We start from the raw sequence: 19,432 nt of genomic DNA, 5'->3' as shown, positions 1-19,432 counted from the left end.
TCCTATAGCTCCTCCCACCAACCTCCACTGCAGATCATATTATAATAAGAAAGATAGTGAGTGAGATATATTTGGAAGAAATACAGAGATAGTGGAAAGATAGAGAAATAGAGAGAGAGAGAGAGAGGGAGAGAGAGAGGATACCACTCATTGGCCAGTAAGAGGAATCAAGTCGAAAGTCGAGGAGAGGGAAGGACTAGTGTTGTGTTGAGAATCTTAAGTGTGGTGATGTATGCTCTGGATGCCTGCCTTAGGGTTAGAGGGCACTGGCACCAAGAATGCTCCGTCCAGCCAAACTCCTAAGGGTTGAACCCATGCCGACCGGCAGGGGTTGCGATGGACGGCACTGTGAGATTCCGGACACATGAGAACACACAGTCGAGGAAAGACACAGTCTGAAAAGAACATGAAACTTGGCTCAGTCTACTATGTTTTTATGCTTGGATGCACAAGTACTTCCCGTGGAAAACATGAAGAAATATATGTAAAAATCCAAAACAGAGACAAAACATGACTTATGGTCAGCATATGAATGTGTCCAACTCTGTGGGGATGGATGAAGCACATCAGCTTCAAACAAAAGACAGCATCACTGGGTTCTCACTGGGTCCCAATGCGTTTTATTAAGCAGATATTACGATGCTGTCGGGGCTCTGATAGCACCTTTAAAGCAAATCCTCACCCCCTCTGTGATTGGCTAAGAAATAACACTCAAGAGAAAAACCTGTCTGGGGTTGACTTACTGAAATAGGCATTGTGTTTCAGCTGTGGATGTCCCGTTGAATCAACCCAGAACAGTATCCATCCATATTCACACTGTGTTTCATTCTATCATATATAAACAGACACGCAAGGCCACAATGTGTAGTGGAATACAGAGATCTACATTGATAGACTGTCTGTTTCTCTGAACGTGTTTACATGGGTTCCAGATTATGAGGCAAAGGCCTCCGTCGTAGAAACATTGGGCGCATTCATTACGAAAACCCTTTAGCGTTGCTATTGGACAAATTCAGGTCGGTCCCTCTACGTTCCGTTCTGTTCGATTACGTTTAAAAAACATTTTGCAACAGAATTGCCGTAATGAACACGCCCCTGGTCTTCATTTGATTGGTGAAAGTGACATCTTACAAGGCCCCGTTTGTGTTTCCCTCTGTCCTGTTAAAATAAACTCACTAGAAGTCAAACGTGTGCTATGTTCCTTCTCACATACATGTGTCAAATTGCGGTCGGCCACAGGCTTCAAGGGAGACAACAGATGAATCATAAGAAGTTCTCCATGGGTAGTCTGGATTTACTTAAAGTGTTTATTTTAAAAAATTGGATAGGGGGGAGGATATATTTATTGAGTTAAAGTGTAAGAGGTGAAGATTTATTTTGGTCTTGTGGACAGAGAATAAGTTAAGCATGGTCAAGATATGAGAAAGGAATGAGTGTTGACCTACAGTATGAATCTATTGTCATGTTGACTGAGGCATAGACATACAAGGAGACCATTAGGACTTAAGAGGTTCAGAAACAGATGAGATACATGAAAAATACTTCCAAAAATGAACTTTTACATATTATAGACCTGGGATCAGTCCCGTGGGGCTCAGTTGGTACAGCATGGTGCTTGCAACACCAGGATTGTGGGTTCGATTCCCATGAGGGACCAGTATAAAAATGTATGCACTCACTGTAAATTGCTCTAGACAAGAGTGTCTGCTAAATGACTGAAATGTAATTATGTCCTTAGTATCTCGCTTTATGGACTAATTTAACTGAAAAGGGACAGCGAGAAGTAGGACATGCGTAATCCTCCACTTATTTTGTGATTTCTGGGAATGTAAGTGGAGCACCTGATTCCTGAAAGCAGTCCTCTGAAAACAAAACCATGACTGAAAATCCTTGAGATCAGAGCGCTTCGGGCTCACGTCAACTGCTCTCCTCCGTCTCGTCCCGCTTTCTTTAGGTCTGGGTTTCCCCCCCCTCTCCTCTCACCAACAAGTCATAGTGCTGGAAGCTTCAGGGAAATGTATGGGTCAGTATCGCTAGACTTTTAACAGGCTCTTTAAGAGAAAGCACTCGCGGTATTTAGCATAGCATCGCCACTTCTCACATAGCACAGCCTCTCATTCAGGAGAGCGAGAGAGAACAAGAGAGAATGAAAGCGCACGAGAGAGGTGGGACAGAGGTAAAGGAATAGAGAGACTGAAAATGGGAAGAGCGTGAGAGAGGAAAAGAAAGGAGAGAGAGGAAGAGACAGAATAGGCTTAAATTCTTAGAGACAGCAAGAGGAATGCTCCAAAACCAACTCAAGCATCTCCACGGTCCTGCTGCCAGTGGGTCTACTGAGAACAAACTGCTCCGTTCCATTGATGCATTCCTTCATTTATAGCTGGTTTCGGATCCAAACACAAACACAGGAAAGAGAAAAAGTGGATCGGACAGCAAAAGGATAACAAAGGACCTTGGTAATACAATGATGACAAACAGAAAACCAACACATTAAATGGTACAGTTTGACAAACACATGCTGTATGTCAGAGCATTGGATGGGCTTGAATCTTAAGACACTCTCATTGTGTGATACAGCATAATTTAATATTTACAAAATGTAAACAATTTACAAAAATACTATGTCATTTTGACATATTCTCAATTAAAGCACCTGTAGCTTCACTCTGCCCTGAATTTTGCAATCTGAATAGTACAAAACAAACATTTTAGGTTTCAAGAAATCTTTCCAAAATATAAAAAAAAGTGTTTTAAATGTCATGGTACCATATCTTTTTGAAGTCATTACTTTACAGTTTATTCCAAAAATGCTATAAAATTTGAAATTATTATTTCAAGACTTCTTTCTATGCATTGATACGGCAAGCTTTCCAACGAGAATAAGCCTAATCTATCCACCATCGATCACCTTAGAGCCATGGGTGGAAGCAGGATCTGTTCTTGCTCCCTAGCCTGGAAGAGAGCCATAGAAATGACACAAAAGATGGCAACCTCTGACGGTTGCTCAATCCCTGTACTGCCTATGGCTCTAGCCTTCTGTTGTCTATATGAGACTTCGTTCTGATCTAGAAATGTACTGACACCGTACTGCATCTACTCTACAGTCCTTTAAAGCTGTTGCGGCCCTGCAGGACAGGGTCCCCCTACAAGCACTTTTTGGTCCCTTTGTTGGTCCTCTTACACACCATTCACTGAGTCCATTTGAAGACTTGAAGAGTGAGGTTTTAACTTTCATCAAAGTTCAGTTTGTTTTTATCATGGAGTCTGAGTTTCGGGGCTCATTTCGACTCATCCGAGTAAATTGCGAAGGTGTCCATGTTTGGTAGTCAGAGTGTGTGGATCCTCAAGCCTCTGAAACACTGTGGAACTCCTGTCCCATTGGATAGCCTCCTACAAGGCTGAGCCCTGATAGGCCATTCAAAAGTAAACTATTTTCCACTGTCTTTGTCTACCTCTGCTGGTGTGGTGTATAAATACTGTCTTCCTGAGGGTTGAGATGGAGGGTTGTTGATGCTGCGCCCCTCTTGTCCATGGGAGAGAGGAATGATGGGGAAGTCTTTTAGTCTCTCATTGGGGACGGTGTGTATGTGTGTGTGTGTGTGCCATCGCCTGCCTCCCTCTCCCTATTTACAGGTGTGCATGTCATTCATGCTCTCACACTTCTGACACCTCACATAGCAACACCACACAAACTTACACTCGCACCTCTCTACGTGGCGAACCACGTGTGTATTATACCCTCGACCGCAGCAGAGCAGGTTACACCCGTCGGGGCCGGCCGAGGTGCGGTTACACCGGCGCCCTCTAGTGCCCGCCACGCCCCAGCGCCGGTCCTCCAGACAGTAGTTAGGAGACTTGTTGAGGAAGATAAGTTCTTCCTTCCCGATGGGCACGCGTCGCTGGTCCTTCTCCTTCCTCCTCACCTTTCTCTTGGAACGGTCCAGCACCTGCACGCTTCCCTCGTAGCGCTCCTTCAGGAAGTTGCCCACGCGCTCGAACGACGCCATGGTGCGCCAGCACGTCTTCACGGCGCACGAGCCCGACACGCCGTGGCAACGGCAGTCGGTGGCCATCGTCTTGGCGACGGCCTGAAAAGGGGAAAGATGGAGAGGATGGTGTTAGGAATAACAACAGACTTACCACACTAAGAATTACAACACTGTAAATGTTATGACAGACTAGCTACCAGAACTCTGTTTGATAGAGAGTGCCTTTTGTTTACACAAACGCTGTGGGAATGTTTTGAGCAAAATCACAATCTATTGTTCTGATTGCTGGATCTTGGACTGGGACTGTAACATGAGTCCTGAGGTTTGTGCATTCTACTTCTAACTCTGAGACAATAGACTCCCTGGGTGCTGTGTACAACTGGAACAAAAGTTAAACTGTCCTTCACAGTTTAAACAGAGATTGAGGAGACATTTTCTTTAGGACCACAAACCCCAGGGCTCTACAGCGGTCTTAGGATGACCCCAGAAGAGCCTACCACTTTCGCCCCTTTTCCACCTCTCCTCCCACTCCCTCTTCCCTGTCGGGTCAGTTTAGTTGGAAAGGCAGCGAGTGTGTGTGTGTGTGTGTGTTACAGTAAACAGATACACTGCTACCATTGTGTCCACATCCCTCTCCAGTAGTGAAGCCCTCTCCTCTTGACAGTGGCTAGTTGATAAGAGAGAAACCCAGTAAGTGTGTCTTAGTGAATGCCATTTAGTGGTAACGTGAATGCCCTGCCCACCTGAGGATCTTTTTCAGCCATCTATTTCCTGTGTTTGAGGGGTGCAAAATCCACGTCACTTAAATCTCGCTGGATCGATTGCTTTCATTTTACTCCTGCTTCCATTTGACTCCTGCTTCCATTTGACTCCTGCTTCCATTTGACTCCTGCTTCCATTTGACTCCTGCTTCCATTTGACTCCTGCTTCCATTTGACTCCTGCTTCATACTCTTGCTTGTGCCTGACGTTTTCCCCCGTTAACGTTACAGAAATGGTTGTAAAGAACTGTAAAACACACACCTGTAATGGCTGAAATGGACTCAGTGGCATAAAGTACTTAAGTAGAAATACTTTAAAGTACTACTAAAGTCATTTTTTTACTTTTACTTCATTATTTTCTTTAGGAATATAGTGCACTTTTTACTCTCTACATTTTCAATGACACTCAAAAGTACTCGTTCCATTTGAAATGCTTAGCAGGATAGGAAAATGGTCCAATTCACACACTTATCAAGAGAACACGTGAGCATCCCTACTGCCTCTTATCTGGCGGTCTCACTGCACACAAATGCATCGTTTGTAAATGATGTCTGAGTGTTGGGAGTGTGCCCCGGGCTCTCCGTACATTTTCAAACCAAGAAAATGGTGCCGTCTGCTTTTACTCAAGTAGTATTTTACTGGATAACTTACACTTTTACTTGAGTAACTTTCTATTAAGGTATCTATACTTTTACTTAAGTATGACAATTGGGTACTTTTTCCACCACTGATCAATGGAATCATTGTTATACCGTTGAATATATAAGAACACTAAAGCTTTGTCTGGGATTTAACGCACCGTCTTGACACGTACATCACAAAAAAAGACTAGATATTTTGATGGGTGTTCATTTTTGGGGGATAATTATTTTCTTAAAGCAATAATTTAATACAGTTGAAATGTTTACTAAATATATGTGCTGAGATGAAAGCAACTCCTGAATATGAACACTTGGATTATAGTGATATGTCTGATCTCACAATCAATGTTTAGATAGGCGTAATCTAGAGCCAAGCGTGTTGACTTTATCGGTGGGTATCCTGCACACTTGTTGAATTATGCAAGAGAATGTGACAACAGTAATTAATGAGGAAGTCTAGAGTGCAGGTGAGTGTATGTAGGGTATAGATAGAAAGTGTTGGGTGGTTGCAGCCCTCTTCCACTCCGTTATGTTAATTTATTCATATATACAGCCTGTGTATTTATGCAAATGAGCCACCTATAATTTTCTCTCTTTTAACACAAAATATTTTAAAATACCTGATACACTAAGAAAATGTATACAGTGCCTTCAGAAATTATTCACAGGCTCTTGACTTTTTCCACATTTTGTTCTATTACATTTCATTTAAAATGGATAACATTTAGATTTTTTTGTCACTGAAAAGGAAAAGGAATAGAGCTAAGCACTGGCTAAGTCCTAGAGGAAAACCTGGTTCAGTCTGCTTTCCAACAGACACAAATCCACCTTTCAGCAGGACAATAACCTCAAACGCAAGGCCAAATATACACTGGAGTTACTTACCAAGACGACATTGAACGTTCCTTAGTGGCCTGTACCTAAATCTCCCACCAGAATCCCTGAACTCCATTCATTATTTGTCTGTGCCGGTAAAATGTTTTATGTGGTATAATTAAGTCAATATCTGAGGGATTATACCATTTCAAAATGTTTGGAGTATCTTCATCCATTGTCCAACTGTTGCATTTTATTAGACTTGTTTTTAAAACCTTTTAACAATTTTGATGACCGTTGCTACAATTTAGTCACGCTGTCACGCCTCACCCATTAACTCACATTATCGAGGATGTTACACTTTCTTTCTCCTCTCTCCTTCTGTCCCTTCTCAGCATCCCCCTCTCACACTGACCTTCTTGTTCTCCCTTCCCTCTACTCTTTCTGCTTTTCTCTGAATATCGTTCCCGCTCTCTCTAACACACACACACACACACACACACACACACACACACACACACACACACACACACTTCCTAGAACGTCTCCTGAAAGTATTTTTAACAGTGTGTGATAAATGATATTAACCACTGACTGGTTTGGTCCTAACTCCTCTCCAACCCCATATGGTGAACGAAACCCATAACTATAATAGCTACAGTCGGATTCCTTTCATGGTGCTAGATTAGTACTGTCATGTCATTCATTCATTCAGACACAATGAACCCTACACCTGCTAGAGTCTTGACTACTAGAGTTACAGCTCCCATGTGCCCTATTCAGCTTTTACATACTCCCCAGAGTACCCTTAACAACTGTGTTCACTATAAAATACCATTTCTCTCTAGCTAGGTTGTGGATGTGTGTGTGTGTGTTTTGTTCTGTGGTGTATTGTGTCTATTCTAACATTGGACTTCAACGTTGTGCTGTTTTGGTTCTGTACACTGTGTGTGTTGTACATGCTCTGTGAGTGTTATTCGCCCTCAATGAGTGTGTGTGTGTGTGTGTGTGTGTGTGTTGCGTCTCACCTGTCTCCCGGCTTCACTGTTGTGCTGGTTCATGGTGAGCAGTGCATCCCCTCCCCTGGCTGAGGACATATTCTTCACTGCATTATCTATGAACTTCCTGCTGAACCATGTACCGTACTGGATATGGTCTGAGCAGCCGCCCCAGTGCCACCCTTTGCTGGGCGAGCCTGTGCCCTGCAGGCTGGTGTCACAGCCACATTCCGTCATGTTGCCTGCACTGCAGGAGCGCGTCACTGCCTGGACCAGCCCAGCCGCCATCACCGCGTGGATAAACGCCGTCTCCTTGGTCCCTGTCAGAGACAATGGAAAGAGGTTGTCGGAAGGGCAAAGGTATGCATGGATTATCGCGTAACAGTGGCTGTGGACCTCTAAAGCAGGCATTGGATGGATTCTGAAAAGATTCCACTCTCACACTCTTTCAGCCAATAACACTTCAGACGGAGGAAAATGGCACAATTCTAGAATTACAACTTCCGTGTATCTCAGTAGCACAGGCCTAGATATCCATACAACTTACGTGTGTCTCAGTAGCACAGGCCTAGATATCCATACAACTTCCGTGTATCTTAGTAGCACAGGCCTAGATATCCATACAACTTCCGTGTGTCTCAGTAGCACAGGCCTAGATATCCATACAACTCCCGTGTATCTCAGTAGCACAGGCCTAGATATCCATACAACTCCCGTGTATCTCAGTAGCACAGGCCTAGATATCCATACAACTTCCGTGTGTCTCAGTAGCACAGGCCTAGATATCCATACAACTTCCGTGTGTCTCAGTAGCACAGGCCTAGATATCCATACAACTTCCGTGTGTCTCAGTAGCACAGGCCTAGATATCCATACAACTTCCGTGTGTTTCAGTAGCACAGGCCTAGATATCCATACAACTTCCGTGTGTCTCAGTAGCACAGGCCTAGATATCCATACAACTTCCATCCATTGTGGTCGTATAATACATCTTTGCTCTGGAGGGAAACATGTGAGATGTGAGTTGAGCAGACACATAGCCCCATGGGAACTGTCCTGCCCTGTGTGAGGGGGGGGGGGGTGTTGGGTTACACTTCACAGGTTAGGGGCCACAGTAGGCCCCGAGTGAGGACAGACAGCACTGGCTCAGAGAGACTTAGAACATGTTGGTATGATGATAAATGTGTAGCACGGATCAAACCGGTATCACAGTTACTTGTACGACCATCTGGAATGCTGACCACCGGACAGAAACATTCGATTATGTCCTGTAATGATCGAAGGCTGAAAAAAATGTAAACCCAAGTGTGAAAGGGGGTAGCCTACTAATGTTTGCTTATGGAATGGGCTGGTTAGACAAAACTCTAAAATATGCAGAATCTTAGGGATAGAACAGAAGCACAATGGCACCTGACGACATCAAGTGTAACTATTCAGAGAGTGCAGGTTCTAAGAATGACATAGAACTATGTATGAACTTTAAACAAAATCTAGGAAAAAATGTAAATCAGAGGTCCAAGCCACAAGTTGATTCAAAACGTTTGTGCAATAATTTACATGTGGGTAAATGGAGAAAGAAAAGCCTTACCTCCCTGGAACAACAAGAAATCACCACTTCAAATGTAAGTTTGGCACATTGAAGGTTGGATCATAAAAAAAAATGACAATTGCTGTTATTTAGGTTCTCTGTGTTGCATTCTATTATCCCCCCAAAATTGCTGCGTCCTAACCCAATAAGAACATCGTCTCCGACACGAAGACAAGACACCTGTGATCAAACGTTTTTACAGTTGATTGTACGAGTCGGGACATGGGATGGAAATGCGGAGATTTAGCCTATTGTATATAGGCTAAATCTCTGCATTTCCATCCCATGTCCCGCTCTGCGGCCTACTGTCCTCACTCAGGGCCTACTGCGGTTTGATCACAGATGTGCATTGGCCTAAATCAACATAAACTATATGGTCAGTTTTTCTCCGATTTTTTTCCGTCTGGGTTGAGTGAAGAAAGTTGATAGATTGCATGTGACTGGGTGCAACAAGGATAGAGAGGAATTTGGAAGAATGAGTTTCATGTGAAAATAACATGTTGATAGCTAAACCATGCGCTGACTCTTAACCACCTTGGAAAGCTGCATGGAGACAGATTTCTGGAACGATATCTCTAGAACAAAGAAACTGTGTTCTTAAATTACATGTCGACCATGAATCTCCCAATTAGGATAATCCCGGCTGGTTTAGGACCAGAGGTGAGCAGGAGTTTTCTGTTCAAAGACAACACTTGACCGTGGATAAGTGGTGTGTTGGGACGGTTAAACCGAAACAGATGTGCGCAGACGTTCTCTCTCTCTCTCTCTCGCCCCATAGGGGATACAGCTGCTTGAGTCCGCAAATCAAATCACCTTCCCTCCCTGGACAACATTAAACATGTTCATGAGTCAAACCAAACCGATCACGAGTAAAGAGTTATGGAAAATGGAAGACGTGCCTCTTTTTGACGCACTATCAAATAGAAAGACAATTGAGGGACTGTTTTTATGCAGCAATTGCCTTAAACCGTCAAACACCAAATGATGTGGGCACACATTAAATATCGGATTATGGAATACAACCATGCATCCAAAATATAGTCTCATTTTCCAAATGAATCCCAATCAAAAATAATATTATCAATAGGCCAGAAAAGTGCACACGAATTTATACAAACGAGAACAAAGTACCCTATTGTTTCATGTCTATTAAAACGAGTATTTAAACCGCCTGTCCTTACCACTGGTTAGCTCGTAGCCGAACACAGAGAGCTCTTTGGTGGTAGAACAGTTCCACCGCTCGTGCTCGAACTGCGTCTGGCACTCCGCGATGCCGATGCGCGCGCCGGCCTTGATGCTTGACAGGAGATGGGGCTTTCTCTTGCACAGGTCCTTCTGCTTGTGCGTCAGCGGGAGATTGGCGCAGCCCAGCTTCTCCGGTACTCCCACGGAGGTTATTCCCAACCACCTGAGACACAAAGCAAGCAGCGGAGACAATACGTTACTTTCGAAACCACTTTCAGCCCCAAACGGAATCGCATTCTATGCGTAAAGAAAATTGTGCAATTTGACAAAAAGACAAGTTTAATCACAAGCAATGAAATATACTTACATCCAACTGGCTCGACAGTAGACAGGATACAGTGAAAACAGTAAGAGAAACAGAAAGCACATCTGATGTACTCCGCAGCCGCTTCTTCTCTCCATGGCCACCTCATTTACAGAAGCCGACTTGCCTCCCGGGCACTGGGGAAGGGTATGTCCATAGAGCGCTGGATCGGTGCTGGGCTCTGTCTCATGCTAGCCCCATAACATAAGACCCTAACAGAACTAATCCTCAATCCGTGGTTATCTCGAGCAATTCAGTAAAAAAACATCAGCGGGGAGGGAGAGAGGACGCGGGCGGAATGGTGATTCCAATCACGTGTCTCAGTGGCTAGTAGTAGCCTACAGTTGGATGGGTGATAAGTTCCCGACGGTGTTCCCCAAAACACAGGCAAACAGTTTTATCCTGGACTGGGAGAACCCACACAGAGTCTCTCGGCGGCGCGCTCCTAGGCTCGGATTGGCGCACCCGTGGATTTATATTAAGCAGACGCGCATGTCCTACGAGATAATTGGACGGACGCGAAAATTTAAAAAAACGCATGCCGCCGCTGGCACTGACAGGAACTTGGCAAAACGTTTGGCATGGGAGAAGGTGGGTTTCTACTAGATAGCACATCCAAAGTCAAAATTGGCAATAGCCCATCGTAAAAATGTATGAACACAAAATGTAATTTTTGGTCTTAATTTGAGGTTAGCAATGTGGTTAAGGTTAGGTTTAAAATAAAATGTTAAGAATATAAATGGTCGAAATAGGCGGGGTTTATGACTTTGTGGCTGTGGTAACTAGTAAAGACCGAGAAGGTGGAAGGAAGCACAAAAGCAAGCAGAACACTTCTTTATGATGGTCACTTCACTCAAGCGCTCTAAACCTAATCATGTCAGGCGAGAATAATGATAATTTCCCCCCGAAAAATTACTTGATACGAAACCTTGAGTAACTTGAATGCATAACATATTTATAATAGGCCTACAATAGATTATCTCATACACAATTATTTGTGATAAACAAGGCCTGGTTATGAATTTTGAATTTAATACCAATTTAATTCTAACTAATGACAACCATATTTATATATTTTTTTTCTATAATCATATTTAATGATTTCACATTGCAATGGTTTCCAATTTTAAGATTCATATAAAACTACAGTTAGAGAAAATGTCCTCATGATTTCAACACATCGAAATCATCCTCTGAGGCTATTTTTTTCCCCGGTGCTCGTGAATTGCGTAATATTCGTTAGGTTTAGAAGATTTGGAATCTCATTTTGCCATTGAAATGTATAGCTTAAATGAATAAAGGATTGATTCAAATGCAACGAATAACCACATTGCCCATTGTGTAACCAATTATGTTTTAGCAAATATTTTCAATCACTATTGAGTTGTTTGCCTTTTCCTGGATAATAAACATCATATGTAGTCAGAGAGCAATTTCGATGAGACAATGTAATGACATTTTTAAAAGGGTTGACTGACCACCTTTCTGTTGAGTATATTGGACTGGGTTATAGGGCGGTATGGGGCAGACGAGGTGAGGTCTACTCAGCCCCCAGAAATGTCACAACCCCCCTCCCCCCAAGCCTTTCAAATTCCCCGACTAAAACAGTGCAGAGTGAAAGGTCTGCCTGAAATTTGACATCAGAGGTCGGAACCGCAGTGCAGGGCAGAGTCCACCATTCCTCCTTGGCGCGACAACAACCCAGGCGGCAGGCCCACGTCTTCAGGGCGGGTACATGTGCCTGAAAGGCAAGCCTTTGTCTGGAACCTTTTACATGAACCTTCCCTTCGATCGAGACTGTTGCATCTACCTTATTATATCCCACGCCCACTCAATGCTGTTATTTATCCACATATCGCACAAGACAATTCCATTTGACCATTCAACACTTTACGCACGCACTTGACTTCGTATGCGTTCCCTTTATTTGATATACACACTGTAAAACCAACGTTAACAAATATGGAAATATTTTCCATATATCGTTACATTGTGTTACATTTCATTGCGGTCATATAACCGTGTTAATAACGTTTTTTAGATAGGCCGAGGCTACATAATTTGAACACTATTTTCAGTGTAAATATGCCTCAATAAAATGGACTGACAACTTTCTGGAGTAAGGCTCTAACATTACGTTGACCTCAAACACGATTTAGGCCTGCATTTAAATCTACATTCGTTTTACTTCTCGATCGTGTTGCTCGATCTCTGCCTTGATCACACGGTGGGTAGGGTGATTGGATGTGTCGGATTAGCGGGACATGACTGCAAAGAGGAGTCAGACAGGGCACACTACGCGCAAGACGGAGTTAAACCACATTACACCGACAACCATTTTATTATAGCACAGTTATAGCCTAATTGAACATTTGTCTCCCTAATTATGTCCTTCTAAACCAGGTGACCCATGTATAGGCCTATGCTGGACAATAAATTATGATCAAACTCTGGTCTTGATGGCACGAAGGAAATTACAAAACGAAGAAGGAAAACAAGAGCGCGCCTCTGCCCATCTTGCATGGTTGAATTGGGATGATGACTGTAAAAGGATTTGTCTAATACTGTGCGCAAACAGCATGTACAGGCTTATCCTCATGTTGTGCACAACTTAAAGAGGAAATATGCGATGCCAACATCCTAATTGTTTATAAGCTAGGGCTTTGTGGAACTTTCAAAACACAGTTTCATGCTTTCAGAACATAGTTCGAGGACACAAAGTTTAGTTAAGAAAATATATATTTTAATGTGAGAATATTGTATCGGAATAACTCTTATATGTACCATCTGGAAACACAAAGCTGAAGTTAGTGCCATTTGAAGATACATGTTCTTTAATAATAAATTAATTGCGTTGATAATATTTAGTATGAGGAAAATCTGTCTTTCTGTTTTTTTCCCTTCAGTTTTCCTTCAAAATCATTGAATAAAATGATTAGGTTTGCTATCAATGTTCCCATAGGACCACTAAACAGAGCTAAGCAGGTAGTCTCCACTCCTGTGCGTGTGCATTGTGTTTGTGGCTATCTGTTACAATTACCTTCATCTTCACCAGCTCAGTTCCCTCCATAAAAATGATCAGAGGACAGATAAGACAATATGTATAGATCCATAGCATACATTACACCAGTCCTTCATTAGCATGTCAACAATATGCTGCATGTAAAACATTATACACTGATTATCAACATTATGGGCACGAATAAGCAGATGTAGAAATATAAGAAAATCCTACATAAGACATTCGCTTGAAGAATAGCTCAGCTTTCGTCATATCTTTGGCATAGAATAGAATACGTTGTGGTGTCCACAGAACACGCGGATGGATGAGGTACTGTATATGAGGAGGAATAGCTGGATATCCAGAAGTCCCTCCAATGGCGAGAGATCGGCTTTCCTGATGCACAAAGGCATCAAAGGCACACATCAAAAGTGGTTCTCGAACCTCTCCTCGGGGACCCCCAGACGTTTCACAGTGTTGTTGTAGCCCTGAACTAGCTCACCTGATTAGTTGACAAGTTGAATCTGAATCAGGTGTGCTAGCTCTGGAATACATCAAACACATGGAATTTCCGGGGATACACGAGGAGAGGATTGAGAACCAATGCTGTACAACATTTCCACAACTATAAAACTATACAATTGTAAAGGTTTGTGCTGGAGCGTTGAGGGAGCATTGTCAGTTGGTTGGAGAGCAAGGCTTACATGTGGGATGTACACACGACACACTCCTTCAACAGTCACTCTCACTCTCCTCTTTATTCTTTCTCCAGCTGCTTCCCTTGTCTTTTGGTATTAGGCCAGCGATCCCCCTCTTCGACCATCTGGAAACCTCTACCTAGCAGAGGCAGCAGTCACATGGCAGGGGGCCCAGTGTGTGGGCCAATCAGAGGAGGTCTGTGTGACAGACAGTGGTGATGTCTGTCACACGGCTGACCAGTCAGGACTCTCCTGTTACTCCAGCACTTCCTGGACGGAATGACCTCAATTTTTTTTTTGAGAGATGCTTGTATGGATACGCACGCACGCATGTACACACGCATGCACGCACACACACACACACACACACACGTTAGTAAGCAAGGACACAAGTACACACACACACAGTCAGTGGTGGTGAGGGGTGGGTCTAGTTTCCCGTGTCTCTCACACACAGTCTGCTCAGCAGGATCTGCGAGTACACCTGGTTGACCGCTCCTCTCACGTGATAGGTGGAGGAGTTAGACCCCGCCCACTGGTCCTGGTGCTGCAGGGTGGGCTGATCACTGAACCCGGTTCCAGTTCCACTGGTTCTGGTTCCAGGTTCCTCGCCGTGTTGAAGGAGCTTCATCTTCCTGTGTAGCGGAGCCTTGGAGAACGACAGCTTTTTAACCTTCAAGGAACACAGCAAGGAGAACCACGTCAACACCTCACCTCTAACACAACATCTACCTACTGACATTATACTGTAACTAGGTAACTAGACCATGGCCAGAGCTTGTACTACCGGAGGCTACCTAACGTTGCCTGGGGTGTCACGGAACAGAACAGAGCGCAAACCCATCGTCACAGTCTGGAGCTCCTTTAATATAAACCACACTGGAACAATCCAAGCCTGACCTAAATCCTGACATAACAGAAACCCTGTCCATCCCCTCAGAGGCTTGGGTTAGACATAACTACACTCATGGATCCCATACACCTTCTGGCTTCCTTATGGGAAATCCTGTTGTCACTTAAGACCCATATGAACTGGGAGGGGCGGGGTTATGGAGGGGGGCACATGCCCTCGTATATATGACCGTAACCACTTCACAAGCGCCCTGGGGCCCAGCTGCTACCAACGTGGAGCTTTACTGCCCAATAAAACCCAGCCTAACGGCTAATTACTGATTAACCGATCCATGGGACAATTTTATAGCTGAATTAAAACAAGTGACTGTTCTTTATACAGGGAGCTGGAGAGGGGGCAGAAGGGGATTGTGTGTGTGTGTGTATGTGTGGTACAGCAGTATTTCCTTCTAGAAAGCTCCCTGACATGGAGGGGGATTGTTTAATCAAGAGGGCATAAGAACCGATTTCCTCTGGGCCCAGAAAATGGCAGTTCAGCATTTGGATCTACCGTAGGGTTAAATCCCAGGATTATTTAAGCCCAAAGATTCCCTCCTGGTAAGTCGGCGTGGGTGCAAACAGTAATAGCAAGTATCCATAATGAAGTTATTTCAGATATTACAGTCGGAGAGGGAGTTCATGGGGAAAGAACTTGCTGTGGATCTAGCTGTGCTCCCTGGTCACTGAAGTTTAGACAAACCATTAGTTATAATTGGTATCAATTACTGTATCCAGAGAGAAACATGCAATACCTGTGTTAAAGTGTTGGTAACATTGTGCTGTGATTTGAATAACTGACTAGGATGTAACCAAATCCTGAGAATGAATATAAACTACGATAAACAAAAGGAACATGCTGCATTTCAATAAGGGCAAGAACTTGGAGTGCTGTGTTTTTATTTATTTTTTGACAAAGGTGAAGGCGGGATGAGAGGGGTTACCTCGTGAAAATGGCAGGCGCACCGTCCCTGCAGGAACTCTTTGTAGCGTCCCATGGTGACACTGAATGTGTCTATGACCTCATACCCATAGTGCTTTGCGGCGGTGATGATGTTGCTGTTCTCTCTGTACAGCTCCTGTACTCCTCTCTGGGAAAGTTAAAGTAAGACAACAAAGAAGTAATCGCTACTCAACACAAGGAAAAACTATCTTAAAACACTCACATTGGGAGCCGTATCGTAGCCATAACATTTTTGTACAGTTCTCAGAGGCCCCTATTGCAACACGCCTGAAATATAACTGACCTTTGAATTGAATTAGTTGTATTGCTGTTGAACAGGTGCCCATTGCTGATGTTGGACCAGTCAGCATGTTGGAAGCCATGGACTATTAGCCAATAATGTTTTGTTTTAGATAAATACACATGGCACGGGCAAAGGGCTATCCACCAGGTGACTAAGCACTGCCTTTTAAAAACTTTAACAGATAAGCAGTAATGTGAACAGCATGGAAAAATAATTAAGAGTCAAGAGAGAAGCTGAGGGGGAAAGAGAGAGAGAGAGGGGAAGAACGAGAGAGAGAGTGATAGAGAGAGAGAGAGAGAAACAGATCAGTCAAACAGAGAAAAGAGTAGAGGAGGAGACACCAAGAGTGAAACTGAACGCACACAAACAGGAGGATGGACCTACCAGTGAGAGAGAGCGGATGCCATCCACAGGGAGATGGAAGCCCATGCCCAGAGACTTCACCACCACCATGATATTCTGTAGCCCTTCCCTGGAGGAGAGAAATGTGTAATGAGGTCTATTCTTGGCCAGTGAATAGATTTAATTAAGCAGTTGCTAATTCCTGAACGGTCAGGAAGGGAGTTTGCCACAGAGTGTATGCATCAGTGGGTTTACCTCTCCAGCACTTCTCTCATGATCCTTAGGTGGTTGGTGTTGAGCCACTGGACACCTCCTGCCACCAGCACAGTCTGACGGGAGTTCTCCAGGGGTCGCGACCTTCGGAGGGGATCAAAGGTCAAAAAGACATCAGCTCGCCAGTAGGACTATGTCTATTGAACAGGCATAGGCACAGATGCTGACAACGCACTACTGCTTTCACACACACACACACACACACACACACACACACACACACACACACACACACACACACACACACACACACACACACACACACACACACACACACACACACACACACACACACACACACACACACACACACACACACACACCACCTGCTCAGCATATCCTTCAGTAGTCACATCCAAAGCAGAGTGCGGTCCCAGAGAGAGAGTCGTGGTTGGGAGACCTGCTGTGTTAAATTACACTGTGACACGACTCCTAACACATGACTCTTAAACGCAGCCCCCGGACCTTTGATCACAGCAACTGATTAAGGCTCCCTCTCCATATGGGGGGACAGGGCTTTGAGTGTTTATGGGAGCTAAGAGCCAAAATGGCTTCTACATACATATGGTTTCTTGATGCCAATCTAACAGCTGATGAGTAGACTGCAGTGATTACAGGACATACTGTAGTGCATCAGGGGCAGTAACGCCCACTCTCATCCATCCACCCACACAGACTCCCCCTCTCCTTCACCTCAGTATGAGCTGCTCCAGGGCCCTCTGGAAGGTGGGTCTGTGGCTCTGCTCCAGCCAGAACTGTGGGTAGTAGGAGTAGGAGACGTGTGTGTGTCCCTGATTGACGTTGCGATAGATCAGGCTGTCGTGGGCCTTGCCCCAGTCCTCCAGACTAGAGTTGACCCGCTCCATCAGGAAGTACATCATCCCCCGGTTAGTGGAGTCACCTATGAACATTACCTGAGTGGCAAGAATAATGGTTTTGACTTGACAGGATCGAGAACACCTGGGTTGTATTCATTAGGGCACACCGTAGAAAAACGTACCAAAGTGTATTTAGTCCCTCCCCGTTTCAGCCCATTTCTTTGGTTTCCTGCCTAATGAGTATGGCCCAGTTTTCATTGAATTTGCACTTCAAAATGATTTCATTGTAGTTGACTGGCATGTACTTAAATATATAACTGCTGACCTTTACGGCTGACTGCAGCATTGCCTAAATGTGAACACATGAAAGGCAAATCCCACTAGGCACACTGGTAGAATCAACCAGTGGAAGAGTGGAAGAGACGTTGAATTGACATCTGTGCCCAGTGGGATGCTTCTATTGCAACCAATCCACATAACACAATATGACATATCAAAAGTGTCCAAGTCAGTTTCCAGCTAAGCCAATCAGAGTGTGTGAAAGAGCCTTTTAAAACACAGAACAGAGCCAAAACAGATGGACTGTAGTTTAGGTGGCAAACATCTCATCTTTGTGAAAAGCTTCTGATTGTCCAAATCTGTTGATGAGAAAATGGGGAAGTCCAGAGAAACGTAACAAACACGACATCTGGAGCAAACTGATGTAACTCGTAACTCATGCATCAAATCACTATTGATACAGATCCATATTAAAGTCTCCTGTCAGAAACAGTCAAGAGTTCAAACGTGAAAAGACAAAGGGGTAGACTGGGTAGGGTGTGTGAGGACAGGAAGTTGAGAGGCTTTATTAAATGTAGCTGCAATGTGAGCTAAAGTGGCTAAAGCCCCACACTGACCTCTGACCTGGAAGTAACTGGCAACTCTTTCACAAACCACTACCCACATTCACCAGAGACAGCTTTCATTAAACCACTATCCACATTCCCTAGAGAGATTTGACTAAGCCTATCGAAAGCCCTAGGACTGTAATACCTACTATGGCTCTAAGATAGTGGTATTCAAAGCCGGAGTCGCAAACTGCAGTGGGGTCGCCAAAATGTTTTTGTTTTTTTGAGAATGATTATTTGAACGATGCAATTTTATTGAGTAAATGTGTTTGTTGGTTTCCTTTCATTTTGATAAAATATGAAAATGCAATGAATCAGTTATTTTGTTGATGTAAAAATCTAAATTGACCAATTTTAAGGTTGTGTCATTAGATTTGGGGTGGGACCGCAATAAATTCTTGGGAAAGAATTGGGGTCCCCAGAAATTCTGCCAGACAAAATGGGTCTCCCAGAAATTCTGCCAGACAAAATGGAGTCCCCGCTAAAAAACTTTAAATAAGATATATACCTATTATGCCTTATATATTTTCCGGGTTGGTTTAATGGCTTTACGTCCCTGAGGGCCGCTCCGTACTGTGACACTAGTGCAGCAAACTACATGCCCTCCCATTAGCATTACTGGAGGATTTGAACTAAAGGCTAAGACTTTTCGTTCATACAGTTTTCTGCTACTGTCCCTCCACCACTCATCCTGTCCTCAGCTCTGCCAACCCCTGCTGGGTTTACAGACCTATTCATACAGCGTCACATAAACCCCACTCTCTCACCTCAGAGGCATCATACCATAGCCTACCTCATCTACCCTCTCCACCTGGCTTCAATGAGAGGGAAAGAGCGAGAGAGAAAAAGAAAAACAGATGTTTGAGGGATGGCTTAGCCATCAAATTAACTCACTAGGGAAATGTGCTAGACACTGCCTTGTCTTGTTACCTTACA

The 19,432-nt window shown here is 43.9% G+C and overlaps 2 protein-coding genes across 2 annotated transcripts in view; both read right to left on the bottom strand.

The window, feature by feature from the left end:
• Nucleotides 1–3,592: 3,592 nt before the first annotated feature.
• On the bottom strand, nt 3,593–10,802 carry LOC109896387 (protein Wnt-16). Its single transcript, XM_031831830.1, has 4 exons — nt 10,346–10,802; nt 9,975–10,201; nt 7,236–7,525; nt 3,593–4,088 (listed from the first exon to the last, which is right to left on the bottom strand). Exons 1-4 carry the CDS (start codon nt 10,438–10,440, stop codon nt 3,624–3,626), a joined length of 1,077 nt encoding a protein of 358 aa, XP_031687690.1. The 5' UTR covers nt 10,441–10,802; the 3' UTR covers nt 3,593–3,623.
• Nucleotides 10,803–13,328: 2,526 nt separating this feature from the next.
• cped1 (cadherin-like and PC-esterase domain containing 1) overlaps nt 13,329–19,432 on the bottom strand; it is a 74,244-nt gene continuing 68,140 nt past the window's right edge. Inside the window, exons 17-21 of the mRNA XM_020491038.2 lie at nt 17,485–17,705; nt 16,774–16,875; nt 16,561–16,648; nt 15,874–16,020; nt 13,329–14,714 (exon numbers count right to left, since the gene is read on the bottom strand). Coding sequence (XP_020346627.1) covers nt 14,472–14,714; nt 15,874–16,020; nt 16,561–16,648; nt 16,774–16,875; nt 17,485–17,705 — 801 coding nt within the window. The 3' untranslated portion in view covers nt 13,329–14,471. The remainder of the gene's footprint in view (nt 14,715–15,873; nt 16,021–16,560; nt 16,649–16,773; nt 16,876–17,484; nt 17,706–19,432) is intronic.

Source organism: Oncorhynchus kisutch, linkage group LG9, assembly GCF_002021735.2.
Source record: "Oncorhynchus kisutch isolate 150728-3 linkage group LG9, Okis_V2, whole genome shotgun sequence".
Taxonomy (NCBI): domain Eukaryota; kingdom Metazoa; phylum Chordata; class Actinopteri; order Salmoniformes; family Salmonidae; genus Oncorhynchus; species Oncorhynchus kisutch.
Note: the sequence above shows the minus strand (reverse complement) of the source record. Positions and strands in the feature narration are given on the sequence as shown.

Excerpts from the sequence above, each read along its gene's own strand:
- LOC109896387 (XM_031831830.1), bottom strand. The coding sequence starts at position 10,440 with ATGGAGAGAAGAAGCGGCTGCGGAGTACATCAGATGTGCTTTCTGTTT. Across the intron at positions 10,202-10,345 it reads TACTGTCGAGCCAGTTGGAT|GTGGTTGGGAATAACCTCCG; the intron begins GTAAGTATATTT and ends TTTGTGTCTCAG. Across the intron at positions 4,089-7,235 it reads ACAGTGAAGCCGGGAGACAG|GCCGTCGCCAAGACGATGGC; the intron begins GTGAGACGCAAC and ends TCCCCTTTTCAG.